Source organism: Hordeum vulgare, chromosome 7H (assembly GCF_904849725.1).
Source record: "Hordeum vulgare subsp. vulgare chromosome 7H, MorexV3_pseudomolecules_assembly, whole genome shotgun sequence".
In the NCBI taxonomy this organism is placed as follows: domain Eukaryota; kingdom Viridiplantae; phylum Streptophyta; class Magnoliopsida; order Poales; family Poaceae; genus Hordeum; species Hordeum vulgare.
Window position 1 is genome coordinate 626,210,101 of NC_058524.1, and position 26,513 is coordinate 626,236,613.

The 26,513-nt window shown below is 44.2% G+C and overlaps 2 protein-coding genes and 1 pseudogene across 2 annotated transcripts; 1 reads left to right on the forward strand and 2 right to left on the reverse strand.

Annotated features, from left to right (window-relative positions):
• Positions 1-11,009: 11,009 nt before the first annotated feature.
• On the reverse strand, positions 11,010-11,894 carry LOC123412441 (probable E3 ubiquitin-protein ligase ATL44). Its single transcript, XM_045105388.1, has one exon. It carries the CDS (start codon positions 11,834-11,836, stop codon positions 11,243-11,245), a length of 594 nt encoding a protein of 197 aa, XP_044961323.1. The 5' UTR covers positions 11,837-11,894; the 3' UTR covers positions 11,010-11,242.
• A 4,111-nt stretch (positions 11,895-16,005) lies between these two features.
• On the reverse strand, positions 16,006-16,605 carry LOC123409617 (RING-H2 finger protein ATL8-like). The gene has a single exon (XM_045102479.1). It carries the CDS (start codon positions 16,603-16,605, stop codon positions 16,006-16,008), a length of 600 nt encoding a protein of 199 aa, XP_044958414.1.
• Positions 16,606-17,606: 1,001 nt separating this feature from the next.
• On the forward strand, positions 17,607-22,113 carry LOC123409618 (annotated as a pseudogene).
• Positions 22,114-26,513: the final 4,400 nt, after the last annotated feature.

Genomic DNA, 26,513 nt, shown 5'->3' on the forward strand with positions numbered 1-26,513 from the left:
CCTCGTGACGTCCGTGATCTCATCCGGGACTCCGAACAACATTCAGTAACCAACCATATAACTCAAATACGCATAAAACAACATCGAACCTTAAGTGTGCAGACCCTGCGGGTTCGAGAACTATGTAGACATGACCCGAGAGACTCCTCGGTCAATATCCAATAGCGGGACCTGGATGCCCATATTGGATCCTACATATTCTACGAAGATCTTATCGTTTGAACCTCAGTGCCAAGGATTCAGATAATCCCGTATGTCATTCCCTTTGTCCTTCGGTATGTTACTTGCCCGAGATTCGATCGTCAGTATCCGCATACCTATTTCAATCTCGTTTACCGGCAAGTCTCTTTACTCGTTCCGTAATACAAGATCCCGCAACTTACACTAAGTCACATTGCTTGCAAGGCTTGTGTGTGATGTTGTATTACCGAGTGGGCCCCGAGATACCTCTCCGTCACACGGAGTGACAAATCCCAGTCTCGATCCATACTAACTCAACGAACACCTTCGGAGATACCTGTAGAGCATCTTTATAGTCACCCAGTTACGTTGCGACGTTTGAGACACACAAAGCATTCCTCCGGTGTCCGTGAGTTATATGATCTCATGGTCATAGGAACAAATACTTGACACGCAGAAAACAGTAGCAACAAAATGACACGATCAACATGCTACGTCTATTAGTTTGGGTCTAGTCCATCACATGATTCTCCTAATCATGTGATCCCGTTATCAAGTGACAACACTTGCCTATGGCCAGGAAACCTTGACCATCTTTGATCAACGAGCTAGTCAACTAGAGGCTTACTAGGGACAGTGTTTTGTCTATGTATCCACACAAGTATTGTGTTTCCAATCAATACAATTATAGCATGGATAATAAACGATTATCATGAACTAAGAAATATAATAATAACTAATTTATTATTGCCTCTAGGGCATATTTCCAACAGTCTCTCACTTTCACTAGAGTCAATAATCTAGTTCACATCAACATGTGATTCCAACGAATCCAACACCCATATAGTTATGGGGTCTGATCACGTCTTGCTCGTTAGAGAGGTTTTAGTCAATGGTTCTGAAACTTTCAGATCCGTGCGTTCTTTACAAATCTTTATGTCATCTTATAGATGCTGCTACTACGTGCTATTCGGAAATGCTCCAAATATCTACTCTACTATATGAATCCGTTTCACTACTCATAGTTATTTGGATTAGTGTCAAAGCTTGCATCGACGTAACCCTTTACGACGAACTCTTTAACCACCTCCATAATCGAGAAAAATTCCTTAGTCTATTTGTTACTAAGGATAAATTTTGACCGCTGCTAGTGATTCAATCATGGATCACTCTCTGTACCTCTCAACAGACTTTGAGTCAAGGCACACATCAGGTGCGGTACACAGCATGGCATACTTTAGATTCTACGGCTAAGGCATAGAAGACGACCTTCGTCTATTCTCTTTATTCCGCCGTGGTCGGGTTTTGAGTCTTACTCAAATTCACACCTTACAACGCAACCAAGAACTCCTTCTTTACTGATCTATTTTGAACTCCTTCAAAAACTTGTCAAGGCATGCATCTTGTTGAAACTTCTATTAAGCGCTTTCGATCTATCTCCATAGATCTTTGATGCTCAACGTTCAAGTAGCGCAATCTAGGTATTCCTTTGAAAAACTCCTTTCAAACAACCTTGTATGCTTTACAGAAATTCTACATTACTTCTGATCCACAATATGTCAACCACATATACTTATCAGAAATTCTATAGTGCTCCCACTCACTTCTTTGGAAATACAAGTTTCTCATAAACCTTGTACAAACCCAAAATCTTTGATCATCTCATCAAAGTATATATATTCCAACTCCGAGATGCTTGCACCAGTCCATTGAAGGATCGCTGGAGCTTGCATACTTGCTAGTATCTTTAGGATCGACAAAACCTCCTGGTTGTATCACATACAATGTTTACTCAAGGAAACCGTCGAGGAAACAATGTTTTGACATCCTTAGTGCAATATTTCATAAATAATGCATCAACAACTAACATAATTCTAACAGACCTTTAGCATCGCTACGAGTGAGAAAGTCTCATCATAGTCAACTGTTTGATCTTGTCGAAAACATCTTTGCGACAAGTCGAGCTTTTCTTAATAGTGACTTATCACCATCATCGTCTGTTTTCCTTTAAAGATCCATCTTTACTCAATAGTCCTATGACCATCAAGTAATTCTTCCAAAGTATACACTTTGTTTTCATCCATGGATCCTCTCTCGGATTTTATGGCTTCCAGCCATTTGTCGGAATCTGGGCCCACCATCGCTTTCTCCATAACTCGTAGGTTCATTGTTGCTCAACAACATGACCTCCAAGACAGGGTTACCGTACTACTCTGCAGCAGTACGCGACCTTGTCGACCTACGAGGTTTGTAGTAACTTGATTCGAAGCTCAATGATCACCATCATCAGCTTCCACTTCAATTGGTGTAGGCGCCACAAGAACAACTTCCTGCGCCCTGCTACACACTGGTTGAAGTGATGGTTCAATAACCTCATCAAGTTCTACTACCCTCCCACTCAATTCTTTCGAGAGAAACCTTTCCTCGAGAAAGGATCCGTTTCTAGAAACAAACACTTTGCTTTCGGATCTGAGATAGGAGATGTACCCAACTGTTTTGGATACCCTATGAAGAAGCATTTATCCGCTTTGGGTTCGAGCTTATCAGACTGAAACTTTTTCACATAAGTGTCGAAACCCCAAACTTTCAAGAAACGACAGTTTAGATTTCTCTAAACCTCAGTCTATACTGTGTCATCTCAACGGAAATACGCGGTGCCCTATTTAAAGTGAGTGCGGTTGTCTCTAATGCATAACCCATAAACGATAGTGGTAATTCGATAAGAGACATCATAGTATGCACCATACCAAATAGTGTGTGGCTATGACGTTCAGACACATCATCACACTATGATGTTCCAGGTGGCATGAGCTGCAAAACAATTTCCACATTGTCTTAACTGCGTACCAAAACTCGTAACTCAGATATTCATTTCTATGATCATATCGTAGACAGTTTATCCTCTTGTTACGACGAACTTCACTCTGAAACGGATTTGAACTTTTCAACATTTCAGACTTGTGATTCATTAAGTAAACACTCCTGTATCTACTCAAATCGTCAGTGAAGTAAGAACATAATGATATCCACTGCGTGCCTCAGTACCCATTGGACTGCATACATCAAAATATATCACTTCCAACAAGTTACTATCTTATTTCATCTCAATGAAAACAAGGCTTTGCTCATGTGGTATGGTTTGCATGTCACTAGTGATTCGAAATCAGGTGAGTACAAAGATCCATCAGCATGGAGCCTCTTCATGCAATTTATACTAACATGACTCAAGCGGCAGTGCCACAAGTAAGTGGTACTATCATCATTAACTCGTATCTTTTTGGCACCAATATTATGAACATGTGTATCACTACGATCGAGATTCAATAAACCATTGAAGGTGATTATTCAAGAAAATAGAGTAACCATTATTCTCTTTAAATGAATAATCGTATTGCAATAAACACGATCCAATCATGTTCATGCTTAACGCAAGCGCCAAATAACAATTATTTAGGTTTAACACCAATCCCGATGGTAGAGGGAGCGTGCGATGTTTGATCATATCAACCTTGGAAACACTTCCAGCACGTATCGTCACCTCGCCTTTAGCTAGTCTCCGTTTATGTCGTAGCTTTCATTTCGTGTTAGTAATCACTTAGCAACCGAACCGGTATCCTATACCCTCATGCTACTAGGAGTACTAGTAAAGTACACATCAACATTATGTATATCTAATATACTTCTCTTGACTTTTGCCAGCCTTCTTATCTACCAAGTATCTAGAGTTGCTCCGCCTCAGTGACTGTTCCCCTCATTACAGAAGCACTTAGTCTCGGGTTTGGGCTTAATCTTGGGTCTCTTCATTAATGCAGCAACTGTTTTGCCGTTTCACGAAGTATCCCTTCTAGCCCTTGCCTTTCTTGAAACTTAGTGGTTTTACAAACCATCAACTATTGATGCTCCTTCTTGATTTCTACTTTCGTAGTGTCAAACATCGCGAATCGCTCAAGGATCATTGTATGTATCCTTTATATGTCATAGTTCATCACGAAGCTCTCATAGCTTGGTGGCAGTGAATTTGGAGAACTATCACTATCTCATCTGGAAGATTAACTCCCACTTGATTCAAGCGATTGTCGTACTCAGATAATTTGAGCACATGCTCAACGATTGAGCCTTTTCTCCTGTGCTTTATGGACAAAGAATCTTGTCGGAGGTCTCGTACCTCTCAACAAGGGCACGAGCATGAAATCACAATTTCATCTCTTTAGAACATCACTTATGTTCCGTGTCGTTTCAAAATGTCTTCGGTGCCTTGCTTCTAAGCCATTAAGTATTTTGCACTGAACTATCGTGTAGTCATCAGAAACGTGTATGTCGGATGTTCATAGCATCCACAGACGACGCTCGAGGTGCAGCACACCGAGTTGTGCATTAAGGACATAATCCTTCTGCGCAGCAACGAGGACAATCCTCGGTTTTACAGACTCAGTCTGCAAAGTTTGCTACTATCAATTTTCAACTAAATTTTCTCTAGGAACATATAAAAATAGTAGAGCTATAGCGCAAGCTACATCGTAATTCGCAAATACCATTAGACTATGTTCATGACAATTAGTTCAATTAATCATATTAGTTAAGAACTCCCACTCAAAAGGTACATCTCTCTAGTCATTTGAGTGGTACATGATCCAAATCCACTATCTCAAGTCCGATCATCACGTGAGTCGAGAATAGTTTCAGTGGTAAGCATCTCTATGCTAATCATATCAACTATACGATTCATGCTCGACCTTTCGGTCTCATGTGTTCCGAGGCCATGTCTGCACATGCTAGGCTCGTCAAGCTTAACCCGAGTGTTCCGCGTGCGCAACTGTTTTGCACCCGTTGTATGTGAACGTTGAGTCTATCACACCCAATCATCACGTGGTGTCTCGAAACGACGAACTGTAGCAACGGTGCACAGTCGGGGAGAACACAATTTCGTCTTGAAATTTTAGTGAGAGATCACCTCATAATGCTACCGTCGTTCTAAGCAAAATAAGGTGCATAAAAGGATTAACATCACATGCAATTCATAAGTGACATGATATGGCCATCATCACGTGCTTCTTGATCTCCATCACCAAAGCACCGGCACGATCTTCTTGTCACCGGCGTCACACCATGATCTCCATCATCATGATCTCCATCAAGGTGTCGCCATCGGGGTTGTCGTGCTACTCATGCTATTACTACTAAAGCTACGTCCTAGCAAAATAGTAAACGCATCTGCAAGCACAAACGTTAGTTATAAAGACAACCCTATGGCTCCTGCCGGTTGCCGTACCATCGACGTGCAAGTCGATATTAACTATTACAACATGATCATCTCATACATCCAATATATCACATCACATCGTTGGCCATATCACATCACAAGCATACCCTGCAAAAACAAGTTAGACGTCCTCTAATTTTGTTGTTTGCATGTTTTACGTGGTGACCATGGGTATCTAGTAGGATCGCATCTTACTTACGCAATCACCACAATGGAGATATATGAATTGCTAATTAACCTCATCCAAGGACCTCCTCGGTCAATTCCGATTCAACTAAAGTTGGAGAAACTAACACCCGCCAGTCATCTTTGAGCAACGGAGTTACTCGTAGCGATGAAACCAGTCTCTCGTAAGCGTACGAGTAATGTCGGTCCGAGCCGCTTCGATCCAACAATACCGCGGAATCAAGAAAAGACTAAGGAGGGCAGCAAAACGCACATCACCGCCCACAAAAACTTTTGTGTTCTACTCGAGAAGACATCTACGCATGAACCTAGCTCATGATGCCACTGTTGGGGAACGTCGCATGGGAAACAAAAAATTCCCTACGCGCACGAAGAACTATCATGGTGATGTCCATCTACGAGAGGGGATGAGTGATCTACGTACCCTTGTAGATCGTACAACAGAAGTGTTAGAGAACGCGGTTGATGTAGTGGAACGTCCTCACGTCCCTCGATCCGCCCCGCGAACAATCCCGCGATCAGTCCCACGATCTAGTACCGAACGGACGGCACCTCCGCGTTCAGCACACGTACAGCTCGACGATGATCTCGGCCTTCTTGATCCAGCAAGAGAGACGGAGAGGTAGAAGAGTTCTCCGGCAGCGTGACGGCGCTCCGGAGGTTGGTGATGACCTTGTCTCAGCAGGGCTCCGCCCGAGCTCCGCAGAAACGCGATCTAGAGGAAAAACCGTGGAGGTATGTGGTCGGGCTGCCGTGGAAAAGTCGTCTCAAATCAGCCCTAAAACCTCCGTATATATAGGTGGGAGGGAGGGGACCTTGCCTTGGGGCTCAAGGAGCCCCAAGGGGGTCGGCCGAGTCCAAGGGGGGAGGACTCCCCCCCCCCCAAACCGAGTTGGACTTGGTTTGGTGGGAGGGAGTCCCCCTTCCTTCCCACCTCCTCCTTTTTTCCCTTTCCTCTTGATTTTATTTTCCTTGGCGCATAGAGCCCTTTTGGGCTGTCCCACCAGCCCACTAAGGGCTGGTGTGCCACCCTCAAGGCCTATGGGCTTCCCCGGGGTGGGTTGCCCCCCCCCCCCCCCGGTGAACTCCCGGAACCCATTCGTCATTCCCGGTACATCCCCGGTAACTCCGAAAACCTTCCGGCAATCAAATGAGGTCATCCTATATATCAATCTTCGTTTCCGGACCATTCCGGAAACCCTCGTGACGTCCATGATCTCATCCGGGACTCCGAACAACATTCGGTAACCAACCATATAACTCAAATACGCATAAAACAACATCGAACCTTAAGTGTGCAGACCCTGCGGGTTCGAGAACTATGTAGACATGACCCGAGAGACTCCTCGGTCAATATCCAATAGCGGGACCTGGATGCCCATATTGGATCCTACATATTCTACGAAGATCTTCTCGTTTGAACCTCAGTGCCAAGGATTCAGATAATCCCGTATGTCATTCCCTTTGTCCTTCGGTATGTTACTTGCCCGAGATTCGATCGTCAGTATCCGCATACCTATTTCAATCTCGTTTACCGGCAAGTCTCTTTACTCGTTCCATAATACAAGATCCCGCAACTTACACTAAGTCACATTGCTTGCAAGGCTTGTGTGTGATGTTGTATTACCGAGTGGGCCCCGAGATACCTCTCCGTCACACGGAGTGACAAATCCCAGTCTCGATCCATACTAACTCAACGAACACCTTCAGAGATACCTGTAGAGCATCTTTATAGTCACCCAGTTACGTTGCGACGTTTGATACACATAAAGCATTCCTCCAGTGTCAGTGAGTTATATGATCTCATGGTCATAGGAACAAATACTTGACACGCAGAAAACAGTAGCAACAAAATGACACGATCAACATGCTACGTCTATTAGTTTGGGTCTAGTCCATCACATGATTCTCCTAATCATGTGATCCCGTTATCAAGTGACAACACTTGCCTATGGCCAGGAAACCTTGACCATCAACGAGCTAGTCAACTAGAGGCTTACTAGGGACAGTGTTTTATCTATGTATCCACACAAGTATTGTGTTTCCAATCAATACAATTATAGCATGGATAATAAATGATTATCATGAACTAAGAAATATAATAATAACTAATTTATTATTGCCTCTAGGGCATATTTCCAACAAGAAGGACTCGGGCGCGCTGACCAGGAAGGTCCCAGTTGCGATGGGAAAAACGGTGGTGGTGGCAGTACATGTAAATAGCTCAAAGTTTATAAGGGTAATAGGTCTTTATTAATCCATAATCTGATTTTAGCTGGGTTAGAGTAGGTTATGAGTTTTTAATAATCTGGTCATCTAGCTTTTTTTTTATGTCCAATGTAACAATTTATTTTTATTTAGAGACAAAATTGTGCATAAATTTGTTGTCTTCCGGTCTTACTCCATGTTACTTCCAACCACCATAAAAGTTTGTTTCAATCTAATTTCTTTCAACTTAATTTTCCAAATATGCTTCCATAACATTTATAGATTTTCTCTAATCACGCTGCTGCCATATGCTTCCGATATTCGCTCCAAGTCCATACAATCGGAGGAGTTTTCATATATGCACGATGCTTCCTTTTATTCCATATTCGTTTCCATCATATGCTTCCAGCAGTACATGACATGCTTCATAATTCATGGTCACATTTTTTTCCGGGCATTGTCATGATTTGTTTTGTGCTATGAAGCACACGTGTTTGTATGTCGAAGCACAATTTTATTTGGTTGAAGCATGAAATGTACTTCCAAGTTCCTTATACCATCACAATGTTAGTGTAGAAAAAGAAGCACGCATCATTGTATTTCGAAGCACAATTTTATTTGGTTGAAGCATGAAATGTAGTTTGAGAGTTACTTTGTTGCAATGAGCCATCAGAAACATAGTTTGAGAGTTACTGAAGCTTGAACAAAATGTTACCAATTTACCATGTTTGTATAAACAACAAAGCAAATTAACACGTAAATGCTTCGATACATGCTACATATGATACCGAAGCATATATGCGAAACTAAACTAAAGGAAACACATACACAGGTAGTATGACAATGCACAGGATATGAAGCATTGCCTCTTTGACAATGAAGCACGTCACTCCTACTATTTAGAGCCAGAGACGTCGAGGAACCGGAAGCATCGATGGCAGGATGTATGAGAGATGATGCCAACCTGAAGATCGATTAGGAGTACCATGGATGCAACGTCGCTAGAGAAGAGGCCAACATGGCGGCAAGATGATTGTGTCGTATCCTATGACGTTCAATGTCCTCGCTGCCCGTTGATTGTGCCGTATCCTATCACGTTCAATGTCCCCGCTGCTCGTTGGTGGTATTTGGAAGAAGCATCAATGTCTTGCAATCTCAAGATAACACAATGGTATAGAAAAACGAAAGCATGTCTAGAATGTTGCAAACTCTATACTGCGAAGGTCCACGAGAATGACACACATGAAGCATGGATATTTGGATGTCAGGGAAAAGCCATGAACTTGGCTCAAGCTTCACTCAGCTTCTTGAAGCCGTGTCGGTCGGCCATGGCCAGCGTGGCTGCCACGGTCTCGATGTCGAGGCTCTTGCACAAGACACGCTCGCAGATCGCCCTTAGCCTGCCTATGCCATACCGCTCGGCGGCGATAAGGAGGTGCCGGATCATCGCCTTGTGACCGGCGCCATCAAGGCCACCCAGGACGGGCAGCGCGTCCGTGTAGGTGAACTGGATCAGCGCCCAGACCGACGGTGCCGGCATGTCTCCGCCATCCACGGAGATCTGCACCTTCCAGTCGCTGCACGTCGTCGCCGTGTGGATGTGGCGCTTGAGAAAGCCAGGCGCCCGAGCGTCGAGGATGCAGTAATGCGCGCCGATCGTCCCTCCTTCGAGTTGGATGATCACGTCCGGCTCCCCCCTTGCCGTAGCCAACTTGCTGGAAGAGCGGCAGGATCGATCCATGCCAGGATGGAGCACCAGCGTTGTCGCCCGGGGGTCGCATCGGTGTAGAAGACGATGTCGTTTGGACAAGCAGCGGGCAGAACTGACCGGCGGGGCGGCCGTGCTGCTCGACGGCGGGGAGAGTAGGAAGCGGCAGCATGTGAGGCGGGGTATAAGGAAATTTGGGCGAGGCGCTCCGGGCGGTGCGTGGAGCTGGACGAGCTCAATCTGGTGTGGTTGCAGCTGGAATATAGGAGAGATTAATTAGGGAGAGATTAGCGGATGATTTATGATGGGCCTACGTGCAGTTAATTCCCTGTCGATGTCTTATTTTCTTTACAAAAGCAACACGGTTTGTGAGGCATTAGATTTCAATTGAATGGATGGCATTGAAATGGTCTGATGCTGGACTTCTGTCAGACTATAGATAACAAGTGTTTACCATACTAATTATCCCTCTAATGATGAAAGCATACTTAGACTTGTTCCTATGTCCTTCTTTGATCATCCTGACGTCCTCCATACAATCTGTTTCCACATCAATGGGTAGAATACTCCATTGCAACGCCAAAGAAATTCCTTCCTTTAATGCAAGAAGTTCAGCTTCCAACACATCATCACATGACGAAGTTATGCATCGGCAGAAGCAGAAGATAACAGAACCAAAAAGACGAAGAGAGGTGCCAAACGACAAAGCAGCAGCACCGAAGGCGAGCGAGAGGGAATCCACCTCCACCGCCAACGTAGGGGAGGCCCGCGCCTCCGACACCGTCGCGGTCACCGACCGGACATGATAGCAAGACATACCAGGCCACCCCTGATCCAACCAGGCCCGAAATGGGCCCGATAAGCCCCGTCGACCATGCTGCAGCAGACTGGAGTCGGCTCCGTGAGCACCCAGCCACTCGTCTCCGCTCCCCCGCCTCCCAAAAGTCTCGTTGCAGACCCACTCCATCATTGGTCCACCCAGGCCCAGATGGGCCTCATAGGAGGCTGGTGCGCGGCCGGTCACCCGCGGGGAAGGGTGTGCCTAGCTTCGTTTTAGATTATGTGATCCTTTACTTTGTCTTTCGATCTACATCAGTCAAGCTGCTATCATCTTGTTTTGCAATGAACGGCAAATCGATGCCGATGGAGACTAATTAAACCTTGATTGACCGGAGAACAGAGCACTAAAAACGAAGTGAAATCGACAACATTAGACTATTATTTCGCCCCACCCTCTCACTCGATCATGATGCTCAATAATTAATCTTCTTTTATGAATTTATAGATGGCTCATTGAAAGGAGAAGATATCTTCATATGCAATAATCATTTTTTTAGGAGCAAATACAAAGGTCTGAATTTGCTCTACTGAGGCCCTGCTTGGATTTGGTGTAAATATATACATCCGGGTTTATTCCACAATGTATATTACCGGTGGCTTTTATAATATTTGCCTGGATTAAAAAAGATGATTGTAGGTCTGTATTTATTACAGAGGTATTTTAGAGCAAACCGGCAATCCAAACGGGGACTGAACTGAATGCAGGACGACACCTAGCATCAGAGCCTAACTGAAACCTCAAACACCGCTAGTTTTGCTTCACAGAGCAGCTACAAAAACGAACCTGTCCGAGTACATTGGAATTTGGATCGACAGCTACCTCGTAATATGATGCGCAAGAACAGTACCTACAAACCTGACTAAGCCAAGGGCGCGGCGTCCGCGGCGCGTGCACCGGCCGGCGCGGTCACCTCGCCACATCTCCCGCACCTGCTATTCCCTGCCACGACGACTACGACGGCGGGCGCCGCCGCTGGCTGCACCTGCATGGGCGTGGCGACAATGGCGGCCCGGCAGGACGGGCAGGTGGCGCGCGTCCGGAGCCAGGCGTCGACGCAGGCGACGTGGAAGCCGTGGCCGCATACGGGGAGCACGCGCACGGCCTCCCCGTCGGCGAACTCCGCCAGGCATACCGCGCACTCCGACGACGACGAAGCGGCGGCGGCGGCGGTGAAGGAGACGGTGGGGAGCGCGTCGATGGCCTTCTTCTTGAGGCCCTTGGGGGGAGGAGGATAGTGGTCGGAGGACCGGCGGCGGCACGCGCACCGGGAGAGGAGGGCGAGGCCGAGGACGCAGACTAGTACGCACAGCAGCGACGCCAGGATCACTACCATGTCCGAGTCCACCGTCACGACCAGCGATGTCTGCGGGTCGGGCCGAGGCGGCGGTGGCGACGGAGAAGGCTTGGCGGCCGTGCTGCTGTGCTGGAGGCTCGCCGTCGGCGGAGCGCGCATGCTGTCGGACTGTCGTTGCTAGCTGCTCTGCTGTCTGTGACACGGTCTGGACTCTGTCTGGTAGCTCTGAGCCTTGCCGTGGCCGTGCGAGCGAACGTGTCATTTTATAATACAGCACTCGTGGATAGAGGAGGATGTCACGGTAGTGGAAGGAGCAAACGGGCCCACATGGTAGTGGCTGTCGCTGGTTAAGATGGGATTGGACTTTGGACTTTGCCCACGCGACACTGTAGCCAGCGAGGAGTCAGCTGCCTATAAGAAATAAAATAATATATTTGTGTTTAGTTAGAGGAAAGAGAAGAGGAGGTGAAAGGTAAGCGGACTCTTAGTTAGGCTGGCGGGAGTAACATAGTAGTAACATCACACATTACAATGTAAATTTGCTTATGTGGCAGTGAGTTAATGAGGAGAGAGGTGCTTGTGGTAACTAGCTATGTTACAGTAACATCACACATACCAATACAAAATGAGTCTATATCCTAATTAATATGACATCCCACAAATGTTACTACCCACTATGGAGGTAGTAACATAGACCAGTAACATGTGCATGTTACTTGGCTAAGTTACTCCCCACTATGAGTAGCCTTAAGAGCCAGCTCTAGCACGTGCTTCTAGGCATTTTATGAGTATGAAAGGTGGATCATATAATAAAGAAGTAGTACACTTTTGCAATGAACTATTGTACATGTTGACTATAAGACTAGTTGTAGATAACATGTCAATGGCTTATAGCCAGCAGCTGGCTATACTATTGTACTTGCTCTAAGATGAGATTTGCTTAGGTTAGTTTGTTCTTTTGGCTTGTGCTTTGTCATACTCCCATGAGTAGAAAAACTTTTGTGCTTTGTTAACATATCTTGTGAAACTGTAATTCTCTTTTGCGAGAAATAACTCCGATCTATTCATTAAATATCATTGCATTACAGAGAACATCATATGGAACAACAATTAAATCTTTGTCTCAGACCACTTAGCAATGATTATGAACACTAGAGCGAGCGGAACTCACTCTTACAAAAGGACACATCGCCAGCTCTTTCTATATTTCCTCGACCACGCAATCATAGGAGGAGGTTCGCATGGAGACCAAGGTTAGCCTCCTCCAAGATCCAATTTATTGAACATGGTTAAACCCCTTTTCCATTAAACCATAAAGGAAATACGTTGCCGATCCAAGAGTTCAGAAGAAGGGAAAGGGAAGAAGCGGGTCCAACGCACTGCTGGGAAACCCACTATAGATGCTCGCAATGCAAACATCTACCAAGGACGAAAACCCAATGGCACAAAACTATCCTATCTAGTTCGACAACACGAGGCAAAAGCTCACGCAGGAGTAAAGTTCAAGAGCTACACATCTCAAAGTAACAAGACATAAGCAAATTGAAATATTAGGGAGTACTACGACGCCAATAAAGTAGATGAGGCATAGTGTTACTCCATCCTTTCACTGTTATGTGCAGATGCACAAATCCTCATCATGTTTTTCGCATTGTCCTTCAACATTGCTGCTTAACACTCTAGTACACCTATTGTCTGGCTTCAGCAATCCTACCCAAGAAGTTAAGTTTATCGAGGCTCCAAAGACCATATCTGAGGAGGTTTTAGGATACTTAAAATCGAAGGTAGCACTGTTACTACCATTTCAGATATCCCAAAAATAGCTGCAAGGACAATCATATGAAACTTTTCACCATCACATCAAGAATAGAGCTACCAAATGTTATTGGGGGCATAGATCAGTGCCAAACACCAAGCCAACCGTACACCAAACCACTATGGCCATCAGACATAAGAAGAAAAGATGGTGGGACATTTCTCTACCATTATAAAAAGAGCACTTTGAGTTACCAGCCCAATTCTTCCGCTTCATCACATCTCGATTGCGAAGGACATCCTGAAAATGCTGCCACCTGAAAATTTGGATTTTCAAAGGTTAGCTTCCCCTCCAAATCCATCTATAATCGCAACCAGGTAGGTCTTTTTCCAAGAATTCGTACATGGATTTAGTCATGAAAGACCGTATGTTGCCAAGAGACCATTCAATGAGGTGAGGGTCATTTGCCAAATTGACAATGTCAATAATTTTATGAATTTCTTCCCATTGAACATTTAGATTAGCATTAAGTCTTCATCTAAACATATCATTGGTAGCTTTGGCTCGACATTGAGCCACAGTACCATCAGGAAAATTGTAAACACTAAGGAGAGGGGGTGGGATTTTCACAAAAAGTAATATTATCACCAAAAGGATCTCTCCAAAGCCTAGCCACGTCCCGAGATTTATAACTTTTCTCATAATCATATAAAGCTCCTTCACTTTGAGAAGGAATTTCCATAGAAGGGGGGTCATTCATTTTTCTCTCTTTCCGTAGCTAAGGAGCATCTCTTCATATATTTCACACATACAATATAGTTTAATTTTCATTTGCCAGGGTCGTGTTTCCACCACCATTTTGCCAACAAACTTATGTTCTATTTGCAAAGGTCTTTAATGCCTCCTTTTCGCTTAGAGCAACAAACAAGGGACCATTTCACCAAATGGTACCGTGTCTTGTCCTTCCCTCCTCAATAGAAAAAAAATCTTCTTCTTGGTTTATCAAGCAATAATGGATTTGGACCAAAGGAAAATCAATCTGCCTCTCGAGGATGCAGTGTTACCTATCTAGAATTCACATCTTTTAAGCTATTTGAAAACGACAAATTTTCAATCTATATTTCTAGAAGTGGTACAGCCAGGGGCGGAGCTAGGATTGGGCCAAGCCCCGGTCCCAGGCTGCTATAGTACCGCTAAAGTAAACAAGTATGTCTTCTGCACGCCCCGGGCCCAAGCCCCCTGGACTGGGTAGAGCTAACATGTACTCCGAAGTATTTCATCGGGAAGTGGTCAACCTCATAGCTAAAGATATCAGCATACTGTTTCAAGAGCACATCATCACCTCCTCCAAATTCCCTTAGAAAATGATTAGAAAATCCTTTGAATCAAAGAGGTTCTACATAGGGATAGTAGAAAGGAGTTAGAATATCTCTTCTATTTAAAATTAAAAAAATAAGTTTACGTCTGACCGTTCCTCATTCATCAAACTTTACGTATTTTCCTCCATCCCTCTTCCTGTGTAGATTTTTTTTTTCAATCTCTTGATTGTTTTCCATGAGTTCTCCAAAGAAATCCGTCTCGAGTGCATGCCCCCATCTCTTATCGTAAGGTAATAAGGGCTTACCAAAATAAAATCATACTATCTCCAGCAATCACGTTAATATGGACAGGTTAATCATCTGCTAACATACTAAATATTTTAAGTACCTTTGTTTTAACGCACGGGCAATTATGTAGTGGAATGAAAGTACGATTACATATTCGACCATCTCTATCCTATCGTATTCAGTATTCACTATTTAAGAATAGATCGACATAGTGCCTTAATAAATGAAACCACTTTTTCCTGCAAAAAAAATAAATTGAAACCACTTTGGCTTATCATAGGATAAGTTGATTTTCTCCACAAGGAAAACACGTTTAATTCTGCCCTCGCTTTGTGATGCACTCGGAATAGACGATTGAGTTCGTATGCAATAGGCGCCAATTTCGGCAGAAGCCGACAAGAGTTGAGAAGATCGTGAGCGGCAAGATATGAACTTTTGAATTCAAGTGGTCATCTTTTATAATTTAATCTGTGCATGCAAAACTCCCCTCCATTGGTTGGAGACATGATCTCATGGAAAGTACTAGCAACTATCTATTGTGAGTGATCGATCGAACAATATATGTATGATCAATCCCTTGTTATCTGTTAGGTTGTGTGTCCGTGCTTGAATATAAGCAGTACACCAACTGAGTCGTAAGCCACTACCATTATCTTACTCGTGCATCAATTTTAATTGACGAGCTAGTGCGGCTGCATGTGATCAGACACTCATGCATGCATGCCGCACGTGTACCATGCACATGGGATTATTTTTTGTTCAAAGATGACTTCCGGGCCCCTAATCCATGGCAACCATTTGGTGTCAAAACCCAAGATGAAATTGAAGCTACGTATTTTCAGTCGAACGAGATGTTGCTCAGTGATTTGCTCCAGGTCAAAGAAGATGTCTAATTAAATTGCAGATCTTACTTTGCAAAATTAACGTGTCAAGACACATACACATTGGATCGATAGCCAGGCTAGCTATAAAGCACAGAATGGAGAAAATGGGGGTAAGGAGGACATGTCATCGACACCATGGTTCGGCGCTGCCACCTCGCCGCACCTCTCACACCTGTTGTTCGCCGCCACAACGACCACCGCCTTGGGCGTCGCGGGCGTGGTAACGATGGGGGCACGGCAGGAGGGGCATGTGGCGCAGGTCCGTAGCCAGGCGTCGACGCATGCGACATGGAAGCCGTGGCCGCACCGCGGGAGCACGCGCAGGGCCGACCCTTTCGTGAACTCCGCCAGGCAGATCGCGCACTCTGACGACGACGACGACGACGATGACTGCGGTGGAGCCGCGGCAGCGAAGGAGACGGTGGGGAGCGCGTCGATGTCCTTCTTCTTGAGCCCCTTGGGCGGAGGAGGAGAATGGTCGGAGCGCCGGCGTCTACTGCATGCGCAGTGGATGACGAGGGCGCACGGCAGGGATGCCAGGATGAGCACCATGTTTGAGTTCACTGCTGCTGCTGCTGCTCCGGGCTCCGGGGCCTTCATACTCACCAGGGACGCCGACGGCTCGGTGGGGCCGGTGGTGGCGAGGGCGTCCCGGTGCAGGAGGCTCGCCGGAGCGCGCATAGTGTCGCCGCCACTGCTGCTTAATTTGCTATCTGCGGTGGACTCTGTAATCTCATCTGTATGTAGCTTATCTTTGACGTCTCTCCCCGTGCGTGTGTGCGATGCTCTGCGTATGTTTTTATTATAGCGTGGAAGTGGCCGTGCGTGGTGGTGTGGAAGGGAAGGTAATGCCCGCGGTATGGTTCGTGTGCAAGATAAGTAGGATCTAGTGACACTGTAGAATCAGCAACTCCTAAACATCTTACTTTCCTGGAGACCAACCGTATGCGTGTGTGTGAAAAAGTTGAGACACGCTCTTCTTTTTTTTTTTTTGATTTGTGCTTTCCTTTGAAAGAAGAAGAAAAGTTGCAGTGTCTACACATTTCTTAGTGTAAGGTGGATCGGCGAGAGAGATATTCGAGGCCTGACTAAAAACACGTGCTTATTCTTTATTGTAAAGTACATTTGGTTTTTCTTTTCAAATTCATCGTTGGTCATCAACATGATAGCCAAGCACGAACAGTTGTCGCCTAGACGGTGACTTCAAACTTATTGTTATATTTCTTTGTGAAGTCTTTTATGAATAATTAATAAAATGGTTGCATGCATCGTTCAGATGCAGAGGCCGGAAGCAATTCTTCTTTTCTAAAAAAAAAAGCCAAGCACGAACACACGGTCACCGCCCTCCTTGCATTATCAAAAATGCATGCGAAATTTGTTTTATTGTAAGATGAGGTGAAAATGGTCAACTTATTTGATCCGTGGGCTGAAATGGCAAAAGTATGTAAAAGGTGAAAAGGAACATTTATCAAGGTATATGACATTTATTGTCTGAAACAAGGGACAAAGACGGACAGGACTAAGTGATAACATATCTGTTTTTCTTGTCCTCCAGAAAAATGGAAACTACTATATCTATATTACTATTAAACAAGCAAACTAAAACTTTTTTAAAGCCACCCCGCAGATGTACCCAGCCTAATTACCACCGTCAGATTAGCCCCACCGAATAAAATCTAATGCATACAATTAATCTAATTCCAACCTATGTGTGCAATTAGTAATTTAATAGGACTGAACGCATTCCACCCACCGAGATGGAGCCGTTCGAGGTGCCGGACTTCCCGGTGCGAGCCATCGGGAACACGGCCACGTTCCGGGGCTTCTTCCAGCCCCGGCGTGGAGAAGGAGCAACACGATGTTCTCGACGCCGAGGCCACTGCCGATGGCCTGTTGGTCAACACGTTCCGCGGCGTCGAGGGCATCTTCGTCGACGCGTACGCGGCGGCGCTCGGTAAGAGGACGTGGGCCATCGGGCCGACGTGCGCCTCCGGCATCTTGGTCAAAGACGCCGACGCCATGGCCAGCCGCGGCAACCGCGCCGATGTCGATGTCAGCCACGTCGTCTCATGGCTCGACACCCGGCCACCGGCGTCCGTGTTGTACATCAGCTTCGGCAGCATCGCGCAGCTGCCAGCGAAGCAGCTCGCCGAGCTCGCGTGCGGTATCTAGGCGTCGGGGCGGCCGTTCGTCTGGGCCATCAAAAGGGCCAAGACCGACCTCGCCGTGAAGGCGTTGCTCGACGACGAGGGGTTCGAGTCGCGCGTCGAGGGCAGGGGCATCCTCGTGCGCGGGTGGGCGCCGCAGGTGACCATCCTGTCGCACCCGGCGGTGGGCGGCTTCCTCACGCACTGCGGTTGGAACGCGATGCTGGAGGCCATCTCCCACGGCGTGCCGGCGCTGACGTGGCCCTGCTTCGCCGACCAGTTCTACAGCGAGCGGTTGCCCGTGGACGTGCTCCGCATAGACGTTAGGTCCGGCGTCAAGGTGCCCGCCAAGAACGTCCCCGGCGTCCAGGTGCCCTCCGAAGCACCGATACGTGTAAAATATGTGTATCCCTGTCCTGTACGTCAGCGATACGGCGATGCGCCAGATACGGCAGCGATACACGTATCCTTGGAGTATCTTAGTTTCCGATTTAAAACAAAAGAAAAAAATATCGATACGCCTCCGGGACGGCACCGACACGCCGGCGACACGGGAGCCCAGTAGAAGCCCACTCCACCACTCTCGTAACCCTAAACAGCCAGCACTTTCGCTCAGTTTGTCGTCCAACAGATTGGATCGAGGATCCAGGTGCGACCGCACGAGTGCGCCGCCGCGTTGCTACCACCGCCGCCGCTGCCTGGATTCCGTTGCGGCCATCTGGACTTCCCTCGCCGCTCCGTCGACTTGTCCCGCCGCCGCTTGGAGTGTTCGCCGTCGCTGCCGCCTGTTGGCAGCAAGGTATCCTACTCGGGCCCTTCCCATTCCCTGCTCTCTTTTCGGTGATGTCTGGTCCTCCCGCTCTTGCTGGCCTGCTATGGCTCATTCTATGTGTGCTTGCTATCGAGTGCGTGCGTGCTGGCTGTGTGTGTGCTTGTGCGGGCGTTCGTGCTTGGTGTGTCTGTCTGTGTAATTGTTCTGTACTTGTGTGCGTGCTTGCTAGCTGTTGATGGGCACTGACTGTTGACCTCCGTTGTATCAACTATGATTTGTTGATGTTCTGCTGATGTTGTGGCTAATGCTAGGGAGTGAAATACTGGCAATAACTGCAAGCCAATCTTCAATGAGAGGCTGGGAAGCCTCAAGCATGTACCATTAGGTAAGCAAGCTACAAGCCAGCATCTTTTCTGTTTTCAGATTTTCATGCTCAGCTGTTATGGAGTATATTTTAAATTCTAATACTAGCATATAATGTATTTTGTAATTAGCATGAGGATTCAGTAAATTGATGATCATTCAGCCATAGGACTTGATGACAAGAGGCATGGATACAAATTAGGGCAGTATTTTGATCAGATCTCGTGCATTTAATTATTCTTTGTCTTTATAACATGCCATTTTATTAATTATTAATCTATACTTGACGTATCGCCATTTGAGAACTCCTCGGCTACCTCCTCCCAATCTCCACCACAAGATTCTCCCATCCAGGCAACATAGAGTCTGTCTCAAGATTTTCCCTGTGCAGGTACAGAAGGTACCATCCTCTCCTGATTTTGTAGATGGCTGTGTACTACTATGTGGTTAACCCAAAACTTATGCTATTGTTTGTACAATAGGATTGTATATCATAGATGGATTGAACAACATACATGTATTTATAATTATTACCATGTGTGACGACATTTAGAATTTGATTGTCTGTTTTGTGCACTATGTTGGTAAATTAATTTGTGTAATAATATGTTCATTACAGATCTCGAACAAGGAGTACACAAATTAATTTGTGTAAAGCTGATTGTGAATGAATTCATATTTATCTTCAGGTTATTAAAATACTTCATATGAAATTAAACTTATCTTTCCTTCATTAACGTATAGGACAAGAAGCAGAGTTGTGTGCTTGTATGGAGGGAATATTCATTGCCATTCGGAGATCAGAATTGCCTATTTGTGTGGAATTGGACTCGCTATCAGCAGCGAACGTGCTCAAGTAGAAGGATATAGATAGATAAGTGTTTACATCATTGATTACTGAGATCAAATATCTTTTTCCTCTTCGTATGACACTCATAACAACCATAGCTAGAATTTGGTTAGTGATTTATTGGCTATGTATGCTAGAACTGAAAGTAGAACAACAGTTTGGTTAGGTTCCAGACTGTCAGAGGTAGTAAATCTTTGTAACGCGGATTGTAAAAATGACGCTATTTGAGTAATACTCCCTCCGTTCCTAAATACAAGTCTTTTTAAAGATTAAACGATAAACTACATATGAATGTATATAGACATACTCCATCCGTATGTAGTTTGTAGTGTAATCTCTGCAAAGACTTATATTTAGGAATGGAGGTAGTACAAGTTTTTACCCGCAAAAAAAACATATAGGACAAGATGTTCTCAACATGCATGATCTCAATACCATTTGTTTGACATTCCATGCCTGATAAGCTTTCATCAACCATGATTGGAAGGGTTGCTATCTCGCGCCCACGTTGGAGCGACCGATTTCAGACAGCTTCAAAGTTTCCTATTATGCTAATTGAGGGGAGAAACGTTTGCAGCACCGGGCCCCCACCCATTGAAATAGGGGTGGGGGATTTAGACCGAGCATTGCTACGCATGGACGCGTAGGTGTAAACTCCCCATGTTTCGATCCTTTGGTATTTACTTTTTGATTAAATGAATCAACTAAAAATATGACCAACCACGTCAGTGCTTGCAACCACAAAAGGAATAGAATGCGTAGGTGTAAACTGTTGCTTTAAACATCTTGAGATGAAGCAAAGCGGTGAAAGTCGAAGCCTGAGCGCAGGTGTGTTGTTAGGCCACTGATTGTACGTGACACTGAAAACTATTTACTAATAGACTGACGTTTCTCTAAAAGAAAAAAATATATGACATCAATGATGTGTTGTCAAAAAAATTTTGGAGGTGGACGAGAGTGGGTTGTATTATTTAGGTGCATTGACATTCTCAGCGCGCTGGAGTCGAAGCATTCCCCTCCCGTTTGGAGCGATGGTATATGGATGCGGGGACCCACTATCTTGACGACAGAGGAAGTGGCAAACTCTCGCCGTAATTTTCCCCTTAGCGGGAGAAGTTAGGAGAGAATGAACCATGACTCTTTGATATTACGTGCGTTGCACGTGCATGCTCACTAGTATCCTGGAAATAGATAAAGAGCGAATATGCTGCTAACACAGATTAAAAATTATACTATCATACACAAATAGAAATAAAGCAAAAAACAACGAATCCGATTGCTACGTTAACTACATCAGTATATCTTGAGTATATAGGAAACAACTACCACATTACGGACTAAGTTTTTAAAACTACCTTTTTTTAAAAACAAAATACCCCAAAATTGTTTCATTGTTCTAAAAAAACCTAGATTCTAAAGCGTTAAGTTTTAATTGCGTTTATGACAAAGGAGGTCTACTTGTTAGGTCGCTGTTATAGTGAACTATTAGTTGACCGTTATGACATATGGAGCCCATGTGTCGGTCCCTACAAAAAAGCAAAACCGTCCCTATAAGTTATGTAAAAAAGCAATCGGATCATTGTTAATTTTGGAAAAATACAATCGGGTCCCTGTGCTCCGTCTCGCTCCCGTCACACGTCGCCATGGCCGGCGCTGCTTAACTCTGGCGACCCCATGCTCGGCCCGCAGCTCCAACCACTGCTCGCTGCCGCTGCTCCTTGCCGTCACTGTTGCTCTCTGACAACGACGCAGCTCCCCGCTCCCCGCTGCTTTTCCCTGTCGTTGTGTGCTGCTCGCAGCCGTTGCTGCTCGCCGACTGTTCTCCCTGCCGTCGCTGCAGTCGCTGTTGCGTGTGGCCGTTGCTGTCGTTGCTCCCCGTCGCCGCTCCGGCTGACCGCCGTTGCCCCGCCGTTCTGGCTGCTACTGCCCGCCGCTACTGCTGTTGCTGCCCGACGTTGCTGTCCCCGCGGTTGCTGCTCACCGACGCTTGTCGCTGCTGCCCGCTGCCAGGCACGACCTATGGCCGGTCCTTGTTGGTGCTCTGGGAGAGAAGATAAAGGAAGGAAGAAAGAGCTGACATGTAGGTCCCACATGTGAGTTAACGGTCAAATGAAAGTCAACAAACAGTTTAGTTAATGTGGTCATTTGGATTTTTTGGAACAACACAACAATTTCATGGTAGATTTTGAAAAATTTAAAAAGTGGTAGTTTCTTGTGTCAACGTAATGTGCTAGTTTTTTGCTATATGCTCCTATAATTTGGATATATAACAGTGTATACTATTATGAATATGTTTTTATTTCTAGTAACATAATAAGATAATAAGATATAATTCCTAGGAAGATGGTCATAGACTTTACCTCATACGAGTAGAGAAAGGATTATGAGTGTGCCGTTTTCGTGTCCGGGCTCAGATGAGCCCGGACATGAACAATAAGGCCGCAAAAAATAGAAATAAATTCAATAAAATAACAAAAAAATTGTGATGCAATATGCTCAAATGTGCGATGTTCGTTCAAAATTTTATGAAGTTTGAACATTCGAGCAGCTCGTGGCTAAAAAACTAAATTCGGGTATGTGAGAAACATTTGAAAAAACAACACTATTCACGCACGATTTGATCTTTTTTGCAGCACGCTCCTCGAATGTCGAAACTTCATGAAATATTGTACTAACATCAGGCACATGCACATCTTGCTCCAAAATGGGTTTTGGATATTTTTTTGATTTGTTTTACCATTTTTAATCACCTTACTGTTCACCGGGCGCATCTGAACCTGGGCAATAAAGTGAATTATCAAAGGATTGTATTATTCTTATGGTAGGATTGAGTTGGGCCATAGTGTACATAGGTTGGGCTAGGGTGTGCTATCTTTATATACTACTACTTCAAAGAAGAAAACTGTTCATTTTTCTATCACGCGGAGTGCTTCGTCCAATATTCCATATTTTTCTTGATGATCACTCCTTGAAACCGCCTTAATTGTCCCATCTTTTATTGACTTACCAAATAAACAATATTTTCTTTGGAAAGTCAAAAATTGATTAAAAAATAACGGGAAAAATTTATCAAACATTCATTTCCACAATCATATGAAATGGACAGATAAATTATCGGCTAATGTACTAGAATATTTGTACCCCGTAGTATAGACAAAAAAGGAAACTTCCCCATTTGTGGATACATAAATTAAGTTTTCGGTAGTGTATCATGGAAAACATGGTTATATTTTGTTTCTATTTTCATGAGAAACTTTCTATTTTTCGCTCCCACTCAACAAATTTCCATTTATCATATTATTCGCTCTATTTATCTATTTTGGGAATGGAAATAAAGCTACATTTTAATATCTATACAAAAATATAAAAATGATTTATTGGATATTTTGCCAAAAAATATTGCTTTTTGTTTAATGGAATGCTCGCAAAACCTCAGGTACTGATAATAATCTAAACTATGAGGATTGGCCATAGACCGAAAAGTCCACATAACAAATGACTAGATGATACTCCACGTGTTGATGTGGCATTCATAGTGCTAGCAATTTGGATTCAATATTAATAATATATGTTTCTAACAGAATATTATTAATTGATAATTTGATATACATAAGCTAATCATTTAAGGTCTAATTGTACAATAACATTAAACATGATTTACAATTAGAAAAAGGGTATAGCGGTAGAACTGTTCTTATTAAAAAAAGTGCTATGGTTGTTTTAGACATACATGTATATATCCTATATAGAGCTACTTGTGTCGATTTGTTAAATAGATAGATCAGTTGGTTGAGAAAATCCTATGTCACTACAACCAGTTAAAGAGTAATGGCGACAAAGCCTACCAATTCGGTTTTTCTTTAATATCTTCACCACACAACACGTTATCAGCATTAATGAAACCAGTTGGGCATGCAACATGAATCTGAAATAACTAGAGAATAAATGATAATATATTACGAAATCTATGTATACGGAGAGCACATCAGAGTCATTGGGGAATGACAAAAGCAGCTGTTAAAATCTGACGCTTCTACCAAAGTAAGCAAGCCAAATATATAAGAACATGTTTAAAAAACAAACAAAAGGAAAGATAAAACAAAATGAGCCAGGATGATAACTTTCAGTTAACTGTATACATAACAACTTGGTTGCCTGCTATATCCCATTACGACACCACGTGATTATGGAAGTTGATTCAGCATGATTGTGTGACTCCATCCAACCAAATTGATGCCATGAACATATGCACGCATTGGCTTGTTTCAGCTACATGTTCACATCCAACTATCTTTGACCCCCATGAAATAAGCTTATGTATAAATAGCCCGTTACCCTAGAGAAATGGTCATTATATAGCTGGAACTTTGTTTTGAGGAAAAATAAGCGAAGCATTTATATAGCTGGAACTTAGCCAAGCATAGAGTAAATATGAGTACTTTGGAGCAAAAAATGTTAACCAATGCGTTGGACAGCCATAAAAGAAAGGGAAACACTTCCTTCAAGACTTATGATGCGAAGCATTTGTCAGACCCCTCGTGAACCGTCGATCCGTTTTTGTCTCACGGCTGAGAGATGCCCAAAACCCTTATATTTTCTGGCCCATGTCCCCTTAATCTCTCCCGATTCCAAAAAAAACTAATTGCTCGAACCAATTGGCCCCCGTCCCCTTAATCTCTCTTGATCCAAATTAATCGCCCGAACCAACTAACCCATGTCCCCATCTTGTTCATCGCCGAGCTCACCATTCCTCTCCTCCATGGCTCTCTGAGTTTCTGACCTACCTCTGGATCCACTCCACCTCACCGGTGTGCTATCCGTGAGGCGAGCGCATGGACTAGCCCACGACCTACTCATCGTCGACAGTGCAACCTCCCTCGTCATCGTGTTTATCTCCATCTGGATCGTCCCGCTCCACCTGCAGTTATGTCCTCCCGTGTCCACCTCGACAGAGTGTCGACTCAGTTCGGGAACGAGGCCAACACGAGTGGATTACCGCAGGATTCCCCCACCCCATCCTTGTCTGACCTAGGTTTTATATCAACTCGTCTTGATGCTTTTTAATCCTGCTTTCGTTGTTGATTCCTAACATTATAAGATATGTTCCGTACTTATAAGGCCTCTTTTCTAAAAAAATGTCCAATATGAACATGATGCTTCATATGCACATCACACATATTTCTGCGCTCCATAGAGTTCGTGACTTTCTATCCATGCTTCTTTTCCTACTATTGTGTTATCCTGAGATATCATGAATTTGACACTTCCAAATACTAGCGGCGCATGATGCATGGCTGCCATTACATGTTGCAGAGTCAACTGCCGTAATGAAACGATGACGATGTGGTGGCTGGTGGCGGTGATGACAAGGACATCAACAGGAATGGGGACACGGAATGTGATAGACAGGCGGCACAATCATATTGCGATCGTGTTGTCCTCTTCTTTGGCGCTGGTGCTTCAATGGTGCTCCTAAACGACACAATGCCTTTTATTCGTCTTGGCATCATCTCTCGTTCCTCCGACGCCTCCAATTTCTCGACGTCACTCGCTCTACATATAGTGCCGTGCTTCATTGTCACAAACGCAATGCTTCAGAGCCTATGTATTAATTTCCGTACTACTTATGTATGTGCTTCCTTCCATTTAGTACCATATATATGTGCTTCGGTATCGTGTATGGCATGTTTCCAAGTATCTACATGTTTGCTTCATTGTTTACACAACCATGGTAAATTGATAATGGTCTGGAAATATGTTTTTCATGCTTCAGTTATTGTCAAACTATGGTGTCAATGGAGCACTGCGACATAAAATGCGTTTGTATTACATTTCACATTCTTCACACATAAACACACAACTTTTCCTAGAACATACTGCGTGCTTCGTTTCTTACAGTAACATTGCAAGATTATAATGAACCGGTACTGCATGTCTCACGCTTCAACCATAATAAAATTGTGCATCAAAATACAACCACCCACTTGATAGCAACAAACATATCATGCCAATGCTTGGAGAAAAATGTGACCATGAATTAGGAAGCATTGGCTTGTATTGTTGGAAGCATATATTTAGCATATGATGGAAACATGTATGGAATACAAGGAAGGAAACATATATATGTGATTATATGGACATGGAGCAAATATGGGAAGCATATATGGAAGCAGCATGATTAAATCAAGTTTAGGAATATTATGGAAGGATATGTTCTATCAAACTGAATCACATTAGATCGAAGCAAACTTCAATCGCGTCGGAAGCAAACGTCGAGTAACATTAGAAGCAAAATATGCTTCATGCGGACAATAATAGAAAATTGATACACCATTTTGTTTTCTACATTAATAAATAAATAAATTGTTACATAGGCCACCAGATTTTATTAGGTCGAAGCAAAAAAATTTGAGTGTTAGATCAAAGCAAATTTAACACGTATACTGGAAGCTAACTT